General features: G+C 42.4%; 1 protein-coding gene across 2 annotated transcripts in view; it reads right to left on the reverse strand.

Annotated features, from left to right (window-relative positions):
- reck (reversion-inducing-cysteine-rich protein with kazal motifs) overlaps positions 1-18,740 on the reverse strand; it is a 185,724-nt gene that overhangs the window by 17,144 nt on the left and 149,840 nt on the right. For both annotated transcript variants that reach the window (XM_043688961.1, XM_043688962.1), the window contains one exon: positions 8,071-8,266. In XM_043688961.1, the coding sequence (XP_043544896.1) occupies positions 8,071-8,266 (196 nt within the window). The remainder of the gene's footprint in view (positions 1-8,070; positions 8,267-18,740) is intronic.

The raw sequence follows: 18,740 nt of genomic DNA on the forward strand, positions 1-18,740 counted from the left end.
TTTCGGGCATAAGTCCTCCCTACCTTTTATCTTAGCCTGCTGGACACACTTTCCTCATTCCTGAAGAAAGGCTCATGCCCGAAACGTTGATTCTCCTGCTCCTTGGATGCTGCCTGACCTGCTGCGCTTTTCCGGCAACACATTTTCGGCTCTGTCTACATACTGTGTCAGGAAGCCCTCCTGCACACAATGGACAAAAACTGACCCATCTATAGTACTCGTACTGTAATGTTCCCAGTCAATATTTGGATAGTTGAAGTCCCCCATGACAACTACCCTGCCTCTCTCACTCTTATTGAGAATCATGTTTGATATCCTTTCTCTACATTTCTGGGACTATTCGGGGGGCCTATAGAAAACTCCCAGCATGGTGACTTCTCCATTCCTGTTTCTAACCTCAGCCCATACTACCTCAGTTAACGAGTCCCCAAACATCCTTTCTACAACTGTAATATTGTCCCTGATCAACAATGCCACACCGCCCCCTCTTTTACCATCCTCTCTGTTCCTACTGAAACATCTGAATCCCGGAACCTGCAACTGCCATTCCTGTCCCTGCTCTATCCATGTCACTCACCATCCTGACTTGGAAATATATCATCATTCCTTCAGTGTCACTGGGTCAAAATATTGGAATTCCCTCTCTAAGATAGACTGCAGCGGGTCAGGTAGGCAGCTCACCCTCTCACAGGTATTTAGTGACAGGTAGTAAATGCTGGCCAGCCAGCGATGCCCATGCCCTACAGGTGACAAAAAGAAAGCTACCAAAAGCATGGTACACCAAAGGGTTTTTTTTGTTCTATCTAAATTTATTGCTAAAAAATGTGTTGCTGGAAAAGCGGAGCAGGTCAGGCAGCATCAAAGGAGCAGGAGAATTGACGTTTCGGGCATAAGCCCTTCTTGTCCTGAAGAAGGGCTTATGCCCGAAACATCGATTCTCCTGCTCCTTTGATGCTGCCTGACCTGCTGCGCTTTTCCAGCAACACATTTTTAAGCTCTGATCTCCAGCCTTCACTTTCTCCTATGTAAATTTATTCCCCAGTTCACGAACTTCAATGGTATTATCTATTAATATTATACTTAATAATCTGTCATAAAAGAACATAAGGAACAAAAGAGAAGTACAGTACAGGAATAGGCCCTTCGGCCCTCCAAGCCTGTGCTGATCATCGTGCTCTAAACCAAAAAACACACCTTTTGCCCTTATTCAGTCCGTATCCCTCTATTCCCTCACTCTGCACATAATCATCCAGATGCACCTATATGCCTGCTTCCATCCCCTCTCCTGTCAGTGTGTTCCAGGCTCCTATCACTCTCTGTGTGAAAAACATCCCTCACATATCTCCCTTAAACTTTCCCCCTCTCACCTTGAACCTATGCCCCTTTGTAATTGAAAGTTCAACCTTGGGAAAAACCCTCTGAATATCCCCACTATCTATGCCTCTTATAATTATGTAGACCTCTATCGGATCTCTTCGTAGCCACTGTCTTTCTAGTGAAAACAATCCTAGTCTTTTTAACCTTTCTTCATAACCAACACCCTTGGGACCAGGCAACATGCTGGTTAGCCTTCTGTGCACTCTGTGTATTGGTTATAATGTGATTCCAGTCCAATTAGTTTGCTGCTTTACACGATTTTCTTATAACATGGGATTGCATGAGGACAGAACTACTGCATTATAGTAGAACTGACTGAACTACAAATAACAGACGAACTAAAATTAATTGCTACAGAACACCACTAGTTACTGGTCTCCACTCTGAAAAACACCCTTCCACCACTACCTTCTGTCTTCTATGACCAAACCAGGTCATCATCCAGCAATTTATGGCAACAAAGTTAGATTTATAACTCAAGAATTACCACAAATTCCTTGACAATTTGTGCCATTCCGCTGTTACCCTCATGAAAATGGGAGCTTGTCATCATGGCCCATAGTGTTTCAGGGGTGTTGGTACATTAGTCAGGGGTAAATGTAGAGTAATAGCGGAATGGGTCTGGATGGGATACTCTTTGGAGAGTCGGTGTGGACATGATGGGCCGAAGGGCCTGTTTCCACACTATAGGGATTCTATGAAATCTATGAAAACTTTCCTGTGAATTCCAAGAAATTGCAGTGTTTATATATTGACAACTCAGGTTACTGTGAAAAACTCTCAACCTTTCTCCTCGTCTGGGGTGTGGTGACCCTCAGCTTAAACCACTATTCTATTGAGAAAGCAGCCATCTGATCAGGGAAGATAATGGCAACTGGACAAACTTTACCCATCATCGCAGAAAGTTAGGGCTCGAACTTGACAATATAACTCATGTTCCTGCAGTGTCACTCTACTTTTCTCCTGTTTCTTAAGTAGATTTTTCTTTCCCTCTCTTTGATTTTCTGCCTGCACCTGACTTGAGTCTAAATCAGCCTATTTCCTGCTCCACCATTTCTGTTTCTTCTTCAATCCTTAAATCTTATTGCTGCCAGATGCCTCCAGACCAGCTGAGTTTCTCCAGCAATTTCCTTTCTGTTCCTAACTTCCTGAAAATGTTCTGAGGTGTCTCATTCTATTCAGGTTCGGGACCAATATATTTGTAACATGCGACAAATTGTAAAATGAACGTTTTAAGTTGAGTAAAAATGAGATAATTAATTGATAGCTTTTTACTCCATTGCTTTTACTAAGTAATGCTTTTTGCTACTTGGCACAGAATGTACCTGCAATCATCTGGGTACCAGGCCTGATCAGTGCCCATCAAAGGACGAGTGTGCATGTGATCGAAGCACAGGCCAGTGCTCCTGTCTGCCTAATGTGATTGGCCAGAGCTGCAATCGCTGTGCTCTAAACTACTGGAATCTGGACAGTGGGTCAGGCTGTGTGCCCTGTAGATGTACTAGTTATCAACTCCTTCACGTCCAAATGTAATGAGGTGAGTCAGGTGAAAGCATAGTTGCCACAAAATGTAAATTCAGACTGGATAACACTCGACTGATAAGACTTGTATCTGAGCAATATACAACATTGAACATAGAAAAGTACAGCACAAAAAAGGCCCTTCAGCCCACGATGTTGTACCGAGGATTATTCCTAATCTAAAATAAAATAACCTAACCTAAGCACCCCTCAACTCACTGCTATCCATGTGCATGTCCAGCAGTCGCTTAAATGTCCCCAATAACTCTGCTTCTGTCACCACCACTGGCAACGCATTCCATGCATTCACAACTCTCTGCATAAAGAACCTACCTCTGATATCTCCTCTATACCTTCCTCCTAACACCTTAAAACTATGACCCCTTGTGGCAGTCAATTCTGCCCGGGGGAAAAGTCTCTGGCCATCGACTCTATCCATACCGCTTATTATCTTGTATACCTCAATTAAGTCACCTCTCTTCCTCTTTCACTCCAGAGAGAAAAGTCCAAGCTTAGTCAACCTGTCTTGTAAGACAAGCCCTCCAGTCCAGGCAGCATCCTGGTAAGGCTCCTTTGCACCCTCTCCAAAGCCTCCATATCTTTCCTATAGTAGGGCAACCAGAACTGGACACAATATTCCAAGTGTGGTCTCAACAGGGACTTGTAGAGCTGTAGCAAAACCTTGCGGCTCTTAAACTTGAAAGTCAAAACATCACATGTTTTCTTAACAACCCTATCCACTTGGGTGGCAACTTTGAGGGATCTATAACACCAAGATCCCGCTGTTCCTCCACACTGCCAAGAATCCTGTCTTTAATCTTATATTCAGCATTCAAGTTCAACCTTCCAAAATGTATCACTTTGCATTCATCCAGGTTGAACTCCATCTGCCATCCCTTAGCCCAGCTCTACATCCTGTCTATGTCGCGCTGTAGCCTGTAGTAGCCCTCAATACTATCGACAACACCTCCAACCTTTGTGTCATCGGCAAATTTACTAACCCACCCCTCAACCAAGTCATTTATAAAAACGATAAAGAGCAGAGAACAAGACAACGACAAAGAGCCCAAGACAAACGACAAAGAGCCCAAGAACAGAGCCCTGCGGGACCCCATTCAACACTCACCTCAGGCAGAATACTTTCCAGTTACAACTGCTCTCCGCCTTCTGTCTCCAATTCTGAATCCAGACAGCCAAATCTCCTTGTATCCCATACCTCCTGACTTTATGAATGAGCCTACCACAGGGAACCTTATCAAATGCCTTGCTGAAGTCCATATACAGCACATCCACTGCTCAACCTTCGTCGGCCTGTCTTGTCAACTCCTCAAAGAATTCAATAAGATTTCTGAGACATGACCTGCCCCTCACAAAGCCATGCTGATTGCCTTTAAAATTTAAAGATAGTTTAAAGATTAGGGGTACGCCATTTAGAACAGAGCTGAGGAAAAACATCTTCACCCAGAGAGTGGTGGATACATGGAATGCTCTGCCCCAGAAGGCAGTGGAGGCCAAGTCTCTGGATACTTTCAAGAAAGAGATGGGTAGAGCTCTTAAAGATAGTGGAATCAAGGGTTATGGGGATAAGGCTGGAACAGGATATTGATTGTGGATGATCAGCCATGATCATAATGAATGGTTGTTCTGGCTCGAAGGGCCAAATGGCCCACTCCTGCACTTATTGTCTATAATCACCCTATGCTTTTCCAAATAGTTATAAATCCTATCCCTCAGAATTCTTTCCAAAGCCTTGCTGACCACAGACATAAGGCTGACTGGTTTGTAATTGCCAGGGATTTCCCTGCTCCCCTTCGTGAAAAGAAGAACAACATTCGCCTCCCTCCAATCCTCTGGTACGATTCCTGTGGAGAGTGAGGAGGCAAAGATCTTCGTCAGCGGCTTAGCAATCTCCTTTCTCGCTTCCCGAAGCAACCTAAGATAAATCTGGTCTGGCCCTGGGGACTAATCAATCTTAATGTTTGCCAAAATTTCCAGCACGTCAAGTTCATTAATCTTGATCTGTTCAAGCGTATTTCCCAGCACCTCAAAGTTCTCATTCACAACAAGGTCCCCTTCCTTAGTGAAAACCGAAGCAAGAAACTCATTTAGGGCTTCCCCGATCTGCTCAGGCTCCATGCACAAGTTCCCTCCGCTCTCCCTGATCGGCCCTACCTTCTCCCTGATCATTCTCTTATTCCTCATATATGAGTAAAATGCCTTTGGGTTCTCCCTAATCCTTCCTGCCAAGCCTTTTTCGTGCCCCCTCCTGGCTCTCCTCAGTCCATTTCTGAGCTCTTTTCTAGCAAGCCTGTAATCCTCTAAAGCTGTGCTAGACTCTTGCTTCCTCCACCTTACGTAAGCTGCCTTCTTCGTTTTGACGAGAAAGTCCATTCTCCTCTCAATTCCTCTCCATATCCTCTCCATTCTGGGATTATTCCATTAAGATTAATACCACAGGACTTCCCTGAGTCAGGAGGTTGTTGGTTCAGTCAGAAGGTTGTGACCTGCGTCTCTTTCCACTTGAGCACTAAGAATTCAGAGTGATACACCAAGTACTGTACTGAGAGAATGTTTAAAAAAAACTGAAAGAACCGTGGATACTGTAAATCAGAGACAAAAACAGAAACCGCTGGAAAAGCTCAGCAGGTCTGGCAGTATCTGTGGAGAGAAATCAGAATTAACATTCTGGGTCAACTGACCCTTCCTGAGAACCTCCTCAGTTGCCACACCTGCTGAGCTCTCAGCAATCTCTATTTTTGCCTCTGAGAGAATGTTGCAGTGTCTGAGAAGCTGTCATTCAATTCAGAATTTAAACCGAGAATCTCTCTAGCTTCTAGGATGGATTTAAAAGATTCTGAAGATCAGGAGAGTTATCACTCGTTTCTTGGGCAATATTTATCCCAAAATCAACATCACACAAACAAATTATCACACTGCTGTCTGTAAGATCTTACCAGATCAAATTAGTCCCCATGTTAGCGAGTTTTGAGAAGATTTGTAGCTCAAGTTGAGGTTCTGGATGTAGGTTTGCTCGCTGAGCTGACAAACCTCTATAAGGTCTCTCCTCAAGCTCCTATACTCCAGTATAAGAAGTCCCAGCCTATTTTTATAGCTCAAACCCTCCAGTCCCAGCAACATCCTGGTAAATCTTTTCTGAACCTTCTCCAATTTAATAATAAATTCCTATAACAGGACTATCAGACCTGCACACAGTTCCAGATGAGGCCTCACCAATGTCCTATACAACTTCAACATGACGTCCCAACTCCTATACTTAAAGATCTATGCAATGAAAGCAACTATGCCAAACGCCTTCTGAACCAACCTGTGATGCAAATTTCAAAGAATTATGTATTGAACCCCTAGGTCTCTGTTCTGCAACACCACCCAGGACCCTATCATTAATTGTATGTGTCCTGCCTTTATTTATTTTTCCAAAATGCAATACCTTGCAATTATCCAAATTAAAATCCACCTGCCACTCCTGAGCCTATGACCCAATTTATCAAAATCTTTGTAATCTTAGATAACCTTCTTCACTGTCCACTATGCCACCAATTTTGGTGTCATCTGTAAGCTTACTAGCCATGTTTCCCATATGCTAATCCAAATAGTTTATATAAATTACAAACAAAAGTGATCCTGTACCGATCCCTGTGGAATGCCGCCAGTTGCAGTCCTCCAATCTAATAAACAACCCTCCACCAGTGGAAGAATAAAAATGTTGAATATTGTTTGGATGCTAAGAGATTAGAAAATGCTTACAATCAAATATATATAGGAGTCAAGATTAGAATGTTGCTGGAAAAGCATAGCAGGTCAGGCAGCATCCGACAAAGCAGCGAATTCAGACAAAGCAGCGATTTTCCTGTTCCTCGGATGCCGCCTTACCTGCTGTGCTTTTCCAGCACCACTCTTATCTTTGACTCTAATCTCCAGCATCTGCAGTACCCACATCTGCCTACATATAATATATATGGTCAATTACAAATATCAATGGTATGTTGTAAAGGAACTTTACTATAATTACATAGGGTACTGATAGGGACCACATCTGAACTATTGTATGATTTTTTGGTTTCTTTACCCAAGAACAGATGCATTCGCACCAAAGAGAGTGCAGCCAAGGTTCATTAGATCGGTTCCTGGGATGAAAAGCTTAAGCAAGGAGTTTTTTAAAGAATGAGAGCTGATTTAACTGCAACAAGATAAGTTCTTAAGGGAGAAAAACATGGGGTCAGTCTTAAAATCAAGTTGACTACTTAAAACTAAGGTAAGGAGAAATATCTTTACTCAAAAGGTTGCCAATCTTTAGAATTCTGCATTCCAGAATGCTGTGGATGATACGTTATTGAATTCATTCAATCAAAATTTAATATTTTTGGGAACTAAAGGATACAGGAATAGTGAAGGAAAGTGGATTTGAGATAGAAGATCAGCCATTAATTTGAATGGCAGAATAGGCTCAAGTCCAAATGACCTACTCTAGCTCCCACACCTTAACCTCTAATGCAGTATAAGGAATGCATTAGCTGTACTTAGAGGCATATACATTTGTGTTTTTTTTTAAAAAGGACAGTGCAAATTTCAGACAATCTTGGGCAACCCAGTATTTGATAGCTGTAACTAAGACAGAAGTATAATAAATGACAATTTCAGGTGAAGCACAATGTAAAAACATTTAAAATGAAAATAACTCAGTCAAGTTAATGAAGTATAACAAAGTTTTAAAGTTTGACAGAAATAGGAAAGTGCTACAGAGGTAATACAGTGTATTGAAGCTTAATTATCAGGACTCTTAACACTCTAAAGGTGCTCAGGAGCCAGAAAGGTGCAAGTATATTTTGGACTCAATTACACTTCCGGGCTTCTACAATGGGGAATTCATCAGGGCCAAGGGAAATGTGTTTTTTTAGTGCTATCGTCATTCCAGAAATAATTAGGAAAACAGCTAAGATTGAATGACCTCACCTGCTAAAATTTCTGTCCGTCTCCAACTGATACGCCTAACACATGTGAAGTAGGTGTGTTACATTCAGCTGGTTGAAGTAGCCACCAAAGTGCCAAGGGCCAAATTTTCTTACATTAGTCAGTCAGACTCACTTCATTAGTAACTACAAGTACAGGCAGCAATAAAGCTGCCTGGAGGTAGTGAAATCTGTGTATTCATACCTGACACGGGCCCACGTAGGACAATGTTTTCGATCTTTGGTACAAGGCACATTGATTGGCATGTTCCACATTTTCTGTATCACAAACAGGTTCAATTGGAAGTAGTTCACAACTCATTGATCTTGAGATACACTCGTACTGTTCACATTCAAGCAAGGCAATGCTAGTCAGACAAACCTTTGGTTTTGGAATACACCTTTTGAAAACAAAATGGAATTTTTCTTTTGAACAAGAATTTTTAGAATTTACAGAAAAACAAAGCAAAAATAAATTGTCAAATAAAACTGCAAGTGATTACAAAAGGACATTAAAAGTAGCCTTGATAACTGAGATTACGGCTTGTCACTTTCCCTGTTGGTGTTCTGTTTGAGTACTTCCTTTGGACGTTTCTGGATTTTTAAAGATTGGAAATTAATATCCATTCCACCACAGAACAGAGGTAATAATGGACATACAGACCACCTATAACAACCATTCCAATTTAAAGAGTCAGCTTTAGTTTGCATTCTCACCGGAGTCAGAAAGTCAGGCATTCATTTCCCACTTCAGCTCTTGACCCCCACACAGGTTAGATTAGCACTTCACTGTAGCACAGAGGCAGTACTATATTGACAAAGGTACTGACTTTTGAACAACCCCAAAATTGCTCTTTTGAATAAATGGAAAAAAAATCTTTTGCCAGTATTTAAGAAAAGAGCAAGGAATTTGTTTCAATGACTTGGTGAACAGTTTCCTTCAACTACGGTCACAAGGAATAATTACCTGGACCTTTATTTAACTGCTACATGTGGAAAGAGGAGTGTCTTTCCAGTAATTGCACTTTCACACACAAAGAAATTTAAATAAATACAAGAGAGAAAAAAAACAAAGAACTGTAAACAAAGAACTGAAACAAAAACAGAAACTGTTCTGAAACGTTAAGGTTGCTTTCACTCAAAAGATGCTGCCAGAGCTGCTGAGTTTCTGTTTTGATTTAAATTTTAAAACATTGTCTTGAGGAATCGAGGAGCACAACATGAAACAGAAGATTTTTCTTTCTCTATCGACATTAGCTTTATGATTTTTGAACTGGCAAGAAGACAGTCAGTCATTGTTGTCAGCTTCCACTCCAAACTCCATTCCCTGTCTACTGACTCCTTCTCTCTCCTCGGCGACAGGAGCTGTTTGCAACCTTCAAACGATCAATGACCTTCAGTAAAGAAATTACTCTTCACCGATCAATGACCTTCAGTAAAGAAATTACTCTTCACCACGGTCTTAAATGGGAGACACATTGGGCCAAACTTTGAGGAGTGGAAATCTCACAAAAAAAGAGTCAGCTCTACAATTCTCATAGGATATTCTACCCAGGGCTCCTTCAGGAACGCGATACATACGTCCATTCTGATGATTCCTTCATCATCTCTAGGGTAGTGGGTCTTGGGTCTAGTGCAGGGGAAGGGAGAGGTGGAGTCAGATCATGGAGGGTTAAAGTGGGGTGGGGGTTCAGATCCAGTGCAAGCAAAGGGGAAGGTCAGGTCTGGAGTTGGGGAAGGGGTGCCAGGTCACAGGGGTGAAGGAATGTTGGGTATGGAGTTAGTTAAAGGGATGAGGGCACAGTGAACAAGTCTAAAGGGGGGGTACGGTATTGGATCGTGGGGTGTCAGGTCAGAACTTGGAGTTTAATTAGGACGTGTAGTTGGAGGTGATAGAGGCAAGTGTGCTGAATAGATACTCAGGAGTTAGACTATAGTATTTTTAAACTGCATTTCCCACCATACCAATAACCCAGCCCCACATAACTAGGGGGAATATCCATCTTAAATCACCCCAGGATCTCATATTTTAATAAGGTAATTTCTTATTCTTTTAAAATCCAACGGTACAGACCCAATTTGCTTCACCTTTTTCTCATACAATAATCTTTGAGGAGAAAGTGAGGTCTGCAGATGCTGGAGATCAGAGATGGAAATGTGTTGCTGGAAAAGCGCAGCAGGTCAGGCAGCATCTAGGGAACAGGAGAATCGACGTTTCGGGCATTAGCTCTTCTTCAGGAAGGGCTAATGCCCGAAACGTCGATTCTCCTGTTCCCTAGATGCTGCCTGACCTGCTGCGCTTTTCCAGCAACACATTTCCATCTCATACAATAATCTGTCCAACTCAAGCATCAGTTCAGTGACTCTTCTTCCAGCTGTTGTTAGACTTGATCATCTTTTTAGTCCATTAACAATGCAAAACTCATTAAATCACTGAATAGTGTAGGTGATGAAGTTTGACCAATGGGTGTGTGCCAGCTTTTGAAAGTTTATTCAGTTATTCCTGTGTCTTCTCTGTACAAAATCCAGCATTGTTTTTCCTTTTTAATCATTTAAGCAGCTCTGCTTTGAAAGTTATTGTTTCCATTATCCTCTCAGTAATGCTTCCTGGATTATACCAATGAGCTGGGCAAAACATTTTTTCTTCATGTTACTCCGTTTTACTCTTAACGATTACCTTATACTTTATCATCTGGTTACTAAGTCTTAGAGTCATAGAGTTATAGAGATGTACAGCATGAAAACAGACCCTTCGGTCCAACCCGTCCATGCCGACCAGATATCCCAAACCCAATCTAGTCCCACCTGCCAGCACCCGGCCCATATCCCTCCAAACCCTTCATATTCATATACATATCCAAATACCTCTTAAATGTTGCAATTGTACCAGCTTCCACCATATCCTCTGGCAGCTCATTCCATACACGTACCACCCTCTGCGTGAAAACGTTGCCCCTTAGGTCTCTTTTATATCTTGCCCCTCTCACCCTAAACCTATGCCCTTTGGAGTCTTCTGACAATGGAAACAATTTCATCTTATCTAAATCTTCAATATTTTGAACACTGCTATAAAATCTTCCCTTAATCATCGCTGTTTTAAAGGAAAACAATGTCAGTGTCTCTAGTCTGTCCACAGAAGTCCTTTATTCCTAGCACCATTCTCATAAATGTCCTTTGTAACATATCAAAGTCCTGGGCATTCCGCTAAAGCGTGTACCCAGCACTGGCCACAAAACTCCAGTTGGGACTGAATCAACATTTTGGAGAAAGTGAGGACTGCAGATGCTGGAAATCAGAGTTGAGAATGTGGTGCCAGAAAAGCACAGCAGGTCAGATAGTATCCAAGGAGCAGGCGAATCAATGTTTCTGGGCATAGGCCCTTCATCAGGAATGAGGCTTGTGGGCCAGGGGGCCTGAGAGACCAATGGGAGAGGGGTGAAGCATGGGGTAGGTAGTTAGGAATAGGAAACTGGTAAAATTCACATTGAGCCCATGTGGTTGCAGGGTGCCAAGGTGGAAGATAAGGCATTCTTCCTCCAGACCTCAGGTGGTTAGGATTTGGCGAGGGAGGCGGCCCAAGATCTGCATGTCCTTAGTGGAGTGGGAGAGGGAGTTCAAGTGTTCGACCTTGGGGCAGTGAGGTTGGTTCGTGCGGGTGTCCCAAAGATGTTCTATGAAACGATCCGCAAGCTGGATCCTGTCTACGCGGTGTAGAGGAGACCACACCGGGTGCAACGGATACAGCAGATGACGTGTTTGGAAGTACAGGTAAATTTCTGTCGGATGAGGAAAACTCAACATTTTCTACACATTTAGCATGATTTTGTAATTGTATACTATGCCTCTATTTACAAAACCAAGCATCCTGAGTATTCCATTTTTAAACAGATGTCTCCTGACAGCTTCAAAGACTCTTAAAAGTTCCTTAATAGATCGTGTCAGACAGCACAGAAACAGACCCTTTGATCCAACTTGTTATGTGCTGACCAGATATCCGAAACTAATCTAATCCCATTTGCCAGTATTTGGCCCATTTCTTTCTAAACCCTTCCTATTCATGTACCTATCCAGATACTTGTTAAATGCTGAAATTGTACTTACCTCCATCACCTCCTCTTGCAGCTTGTTCCATACATGCACCACCCTCAGCTTGAAAATGTTGTCCCTAAGGTCCATTTTAAATCTTTCCCCTCTCATTTTAATTCTATGCCCTCTAATTTTGGATTCCCCTACCCTCGGTAAAAAGACTTTGGCTATTCACCCTGTCCATGCCCCTCATGACTTTATAAACCTCACTGAGGTCACCACTTAGCCTCAGGCTCTCCAGGGAAAGAAGCCCAACCTATTCAGCCTCTCCGTATAGTCTTTAAAATAGTAACATTTAGTTCAAAATGCCTCTCCACATTTTCCTGTCAAAATACACAACTTCACCTCATTCTGCAATAATTTTCATTTGTGTCTGTCAAGTCCTCCTGACGTCTCTTATTATCCTTCGCAATGTTTACAACATTTAAGCTTTCTGTCATCAGTAAACTAAGAAACGCCCTGTATGCCCAAATGGGTTATCATTAATTTTTTTTAAAAGTGCATCGACCTATTATTGACTTTTGGTCAACATTGCACAATTGACTCCAGTCTCAAAAATCCTTTTACTGCTTTCTGACCCTTAGTGAGTTCCATATCTATACACGCACTACCAATGTAGACTCTTATTTTGTCAATAGTTTTACTACATTAGTGTGTCAATTGTGGCTTAATTGGTAACATTCTTGCATATCAATCACAAAGAGGAATTTATAGATAGATGAATGTGTGGCTCAAAGACAGATGTGAGAGAAATAGGCTCTGTTTCATGGGGTACTGGCACCAATACTGGGAAATTTGCAAAGTAATGATGGAATAGGCTTCACCTTAACCATGCTGACCTTGAAAGCGCAGAGAGGATTTTAACATGCATAGTGGAAGCAAGGAATCAAGCTTGTGAAGCTATGGTAAAAATTGTTCAGAATGGAGATAACTTCTCATCAAGTTGCATTAGCCTTTCACACCTCATGTCTTATTGATGAGGCAGAGCGATAGTAGACAAGGAAAGAAAAGTAAGCAAATATCCAGATCCCACTACCTCATGAGACAAGTTGCCCTGAGTCTAAAGATCTGGTCAGTAACATGAAGACCCAGGGCAGCTGCTCAAGACCCTGATTAGACATCACTATCCAAACGAAGGACTGCCGATCACACTGAGGCACAATGCGCAGCAGGGAGTGCATGTGGTTGCTTGGATCAGGAGGACGGGGATATTGTAAATTTCTAAAATAAAACAGGGCAGCATGGTGGCTCAGTGGTGAGGACTGCTGCCTCATAGTGCCAGGGAGCTGGGTTCAATTTCATCGTCAGGTGATTGCCTGTGTGGAGTTAGCACATTCTGCATGGGTTTTCTTGGGTGTTCCGGTTTCCTTCCATAGTCCAAAGATATGCAGGTTAAGCGGATTGGCCATGCAAAAACTGTCCACAGTGTCCAGGGATGTGCAGGCTAGGTGGATTAGCCATGGGAAATGCAGAGTTACAGAGCGAGTTTCGGGGGTTTGGTTTGGGAGGGTCAGTGTGGACTCGATGGGCCAAATGGCCTATTTCCACACTGCAGGAGATCTAAATCAAACAGCATGGCTAATGTCAAAGTGAAAAGTATTAACGCAGAAAATAGTAAACAAACCATGGCAAGTAGGGATAAAGAGTAGAAATTTAAGGCAAGAGATAAAACTAGAGAAGGTGCAGCCAGTCATTAGGAAAGCGAATACAACGTTATCATTTATTGTGAGGGGAATTGATTACAAAGAGGAGATGGTAGTAAGAAGCTTACCACCATCTTCTCTCCGGCGAATAAGAAATGGGCAATAAATGCTGGTCCACCAAAATTCCCTTGAACAAAAAAAACTCAAATCTGTATTCCTGCCTACCCTGAAAACCTTTCACCCTTTTGTTTCATAAGAATCTGACCACTTCTTCTGTAAAAATATTCAAGGACTCTCATTCCAGAAGCTTTTCAGGAAGAGCATTCCAAGATTCATGACTTATTAAATGGGAGGAGCTGAATGCCCTATTCAGCTTTATTCACAATTCTTAGTCAAGGTTCAGTAAAAACAATGTGATGATATTAGCTACCTTAATATTTGCAATCACAGTTACCTTAGGATGTAGTTAGTGAAGAAGCATTTCAGAGACATATTGAGGTCCCAAATTTTAACAATCACGAAAATAAGTGAATGGGAGGCTAGACAGAAATTTATATATCCAAAGGATTGCAAGCATTTAGAATTCTGTGGCACTTGTAGAGCAGCGTGTGTTCAAAGAACAAAGAGAATTACAGGACAGGAACAGGCCCTTCAGCCCTCCAAGCCTGCGCCAATCCAGATCCTCTATCTAAACCTGCTGTCTATTTTCTAAGAATCTGCATTCCTTTGCTCCCTGCCCATTCATGTATCTGTCTTGGCACATCTTAAAATGACACGATCATTCCTACCAGCTCTGCTAACAATGTGTTCCAGGCACCCACCATCCTCTGTGTAAAGATCTTTCCATGCATGTCTCCCCGAAACGTTTCCCCTCTCACTCTGAACTTGTGACTCTTAGTAATGAAGCTCTCCACGTTGGGAAAAAGCTTCTTGCTATTTATCCTGTCTACACATCTCATGATTTTGTCGGCCTCAATCAGGTCCCCCCTCAACCTCTTCCTTTCCAATGAAAATAATCCTAATCTACTCAATCTCTCTTCATAGCTCACACCCTCCATACAAGGCAACATCCCGGTGAACCTCTTCTGCAATCTCTCCAAAGCATCCACATCATTGTTGGGCCGAAGGGCCTGTTTCCACACTGTAAGTAATCTAATCTAATCCTTTTGGTAATGTGGTGACCAGAACTGTATGCAGTATTCCAAATGTGGCTGAACCAAAGTCTTACACAACTATAGCATGACCTGCCAACTCTTGTACTCAATATTCCGTCCAATGAAGGAAAGCATGCCGTATGCCTTCTTGACTGCTCTAATGACCTGCGATGTCACCTTCAGGGAACAATGAACTTAGACACTCAGATCTCTCTGTACATCAATTTTCCCCAGGACTTTTCCACTTACCATATAGCCCGCTTTTGAACTGGATCTTCCAAAATGCATCACCTCATATTTGGCTGGATTGAACTCCATCTGCCATTTCTCTGCCCAACTCTCCAATATACTCTTCTGTATTCTCTGACAGTGCCCTTCACTATCTGATACTCCACCGATCTTAGTGCCATCTGCAAACTTGCTAATCAGACCACCTATACCTTCCTCCAGATCATTTATGTATATCACAAAGAACACTGGTCCCAGCATGGATCTCTGTGGAACACCACTGGTCACAGGTCTTTATTTTGATAAGCTTCCTTCCACTACTACCGTCTCCTGTTGCCCAACGAGTTCTCTATCCATCTAGCTAGAACACCCTGGGCTCAATGAGACTTCACCTTCACCAGCCTACCCTGGGGAACCTCAAACGCCTTACTAAAGGCCCATGTATATGACATCAACATCCCTTCTCTCATCAATCAACTTTGTCACCTTTTCAAAGAATTCAATTAGGTTTCTAAGACATGACCTTCCCTGCATAAAACCATGCTGCCTATTACTGATAAGCCCATTTTCTTTCAAATGGGTATATATCCTGTCCCTCAGCATCTTCTCCAGTAGCTTCCCTACCACTGACATCAGGCTCATACGTCTGTAAATACCTGGATTAACCCTGCTACCCTTCTTAAACAAAGGGACAACATTAGCAATTCTCCAGTCCGCTGGGACCTCCCCAGTTATCAAGGATGCTGCAAAGATATCTGTTCAAACCCCAACTATTTCCTCTCTCGCTTCCCTCAGTAACCTGGGAATTTGTCCACCTTAATGCCTTTTAGAATACCCAACACTTCCTCCCTCCTTATGCCAACTTAATCTAGAGTAATCAAAGATTTATCCCCAACATCAACATCTGCCATGTCCCTCTCCTTCGTGAATACAGATGCAAAGTACTCATTAAGAATCACACCCATTCTCGGATTCTATGCATATCTTTCCTCCTTTGTCCTTGTGGGCAACCCTTTCCCTCATTACCCTCTTGCTCCTTACATATCAATAAAAGGCTTTGGGGTTTTCCTTAATCCTGCTCGATAAGGATATCTCATGACCCTTTTAGCTCTCTTAATTCCTCATTTCAGATTGGTCCTATGTACCCAATATTCTTCCAAAGCTATTTCTGTCTTCAGTCGCCGAGACCTTATGTATGCATCATTTTTCTTCTTAGCTAGTCTCAATTTCACCTGTCATCGATGGTTCCCTAATCTGGTCATTTCTATCCCTCATTTTCACAGAACATATCTCTCCTGAACTCTAATCAACCTCTCTTTGAAAGCCTCCCACATATCGAATGTGGATTTCCCTTCAAACAGCTGCTCCCAGCTTCTGCTGAATTTTGGTATAGTTAGCACTCTTCCTTTAGGACCACTCTCGTCTTTGTCCATGAGAATTCTAAAACTCATGGAATTCTGATCACTATTCCCAAAGTAATCCCCGACTGAAACTTTAACCAACTGGCTGGGCTCATTTCCCAACACCAGATCCACTATGACTTCTTCCAGAGTTGGACTATTTACATACTGCTCTAGAAAACCCTCTTGGATCTTCTTTACAAATTCTATTCCATCCAGATGTCTAACACTAAGTGAATCCCAGTCAATGTTCCTGTTGCTCCTACATCTTTCTATGATCTCTCTACATAATTTGTACCTCTATGTCACCTTCGTTGTTGGGAGACCTGTAGTAAAGTCCCAATATTGTTACCGCACCCTTCCTATTTCTGAGCTCTGCCCATATGGCCTCACTGCTCAAGTCCTCCATATTGCCCTCCTTCAACACAGCTGAGATATCTTCTTTGACCAGTAATGCATCTCCTCCAGCCCTTTTACCACCCTCCCTGTCCTGTCTGAAGCATCGATATCTGGGATATTTAGTTGTCAATCGTGACATTCCCACAACCAAGTCTCAGTAATAGCAATAACATCATACTCCTTGGTACTAATCCAAGCCCTAAGTTCATCTGCCTTACCTACTAAACTTGCATTAAAACAAATGTATCTCAGACCACCAGTCCCTCTGCATTCATCCTCTGCTCCCTGCCTACTATCCCCCTTAGTCACACTGACTTCATTATCTAGTTCCTTACAGGTTTTAGTTTCTACCTCCTTCCTGTCCACTAACCTCCTCATTTGGTTTCCATACCCCTGCCACGTTAGTTTAAACCCTCCCCAACAGCGTTAGTAAAAGTGCCCCCAAGGACATTGGTTCCAGTCTGGCCCAGGTGTAGACCATCCAATTTGTAATAGTCCCACCTCCCCTAGAGCCGGTCCCAATGTTATAAAAATCTGAACCTTTCCCTCCTGCACAATTTCTCAAGCCACGCATTCATCCTTCTTATTCTATCATTCCTACTCTAATTAGCACATGGCACTGGTAGCAATCTGAGATTACTACCTCTGAGGTCCTATTTTTTAAACTTGGTTTGTAACTCCCTAAATTCTTCTTGTAAGAACTAATCCCGTTTTTAAAAAAAATTTATATCATTGGTACCTACATGCACCACAACAACTGGCTGTTCACCCTCCCCCTTGGGAATTTTCTGCTGTCGACCAGAGACATCCCTGACCCGTGCACCTGGGAGGCAACATACCATTTGGGAGATTCGTTTTCCACCACACAACTGCCTATATACTCCCCTTACAGTTGAATCCCCTATGACTATTACCCTTCCACTCTTTTTCCCTCCCTTCTGAACTGCAGAGCCAGCCACAGTGCCTTGAACTTGGCTACTGCTGCATTCTCCTGGTGAGCTATCTCCCTCAACAGTATCGAAAATGGTATACCTGTTTTGGAGGGAGATGATTGCAGGGGACACTTGTACTGCCTTCCTGCTCTTTCTCTGCCCTTTGGCCACCCACTCCCTTTCTCCCTCAGCAATCTTAATCTGCGGCGTGACCTATTCACTAAATGTGCTATCCACGACCCCGTCAGCATTGTGTATGCTCCAAAGTGAGTCCATCCGCAGCTCCAGAGCCATCATGCAGTCTAACAAGAGGAGCAACTGGACACACTTCTTGTATATGAAAGATCTAGGGATGTCAGCAGTGTCCCGGAGTTCCACATTTAGCCACAGGAGCATAATCATTCTTTTAAAACAGTACTTAATAGATTTGAAACATTGAAAGACAATATAAACTAAGGAGTACAATTCTAAATGGGACACAGAAGCAGAGAGACCAGAGTGTATAGTGCATAGATTACTGAAGATGGGAGAATAGGTGCAGAGAGCAATTAGTTATGCATAGTCTGTCCTTGTCTTATTAATAGGGGCATAAGTACACGAACAAGAAGGTGATGTTGAAATTATACAAGACATTTGTTCAACCTCAGCAGGAGTACTGTTTATAGTTGTTGGTGCCACAGCACAGGAAAGATGTAAATGCACTGGAGAGAGTACAAAAATAATTTATAAGAATGGTTCAAAAAATGAGAAACTTTAGTTATGAGAACAAACTGAAGAAGATGAACAAATCCAAGATGGAGGATGGGAAAAATTTCTGGCTCTAAGAGCTGCTCCTTTTTTTGAGGTATTTTAGATGTTGGAGATGATTTCCTCGAATTCCAGGAGCAGCAATGACTGTTTTATATGCTGTTGCATTGTTTTGGAACTTTGGGAAAAAAAAGTCAAAACAACAGCAGTTTAAAAGTGAGAAGAGCAGACATAGGAAACACATGGTGAGGATAGTGCAGGAGAGAGAGAGAGAGAGAGAGAGAGA

Source organism: Chiloscyllium plagiosum, chromosome 4, assembly GCF_004010195.1.
Source record: "Chiloscyllium plagiosum isolate BGI_BamShark_2017 chromosome 4, ASM401019v2, whole genome shotgun sequence".
Lineage (NCBI taxonomy): Eukaryota > Metazoa > Chordata > Chondrichthyes > Orectolobiformes > Hemiscylliidae > Chiloscyllium > Chiloscyllium plagiosum.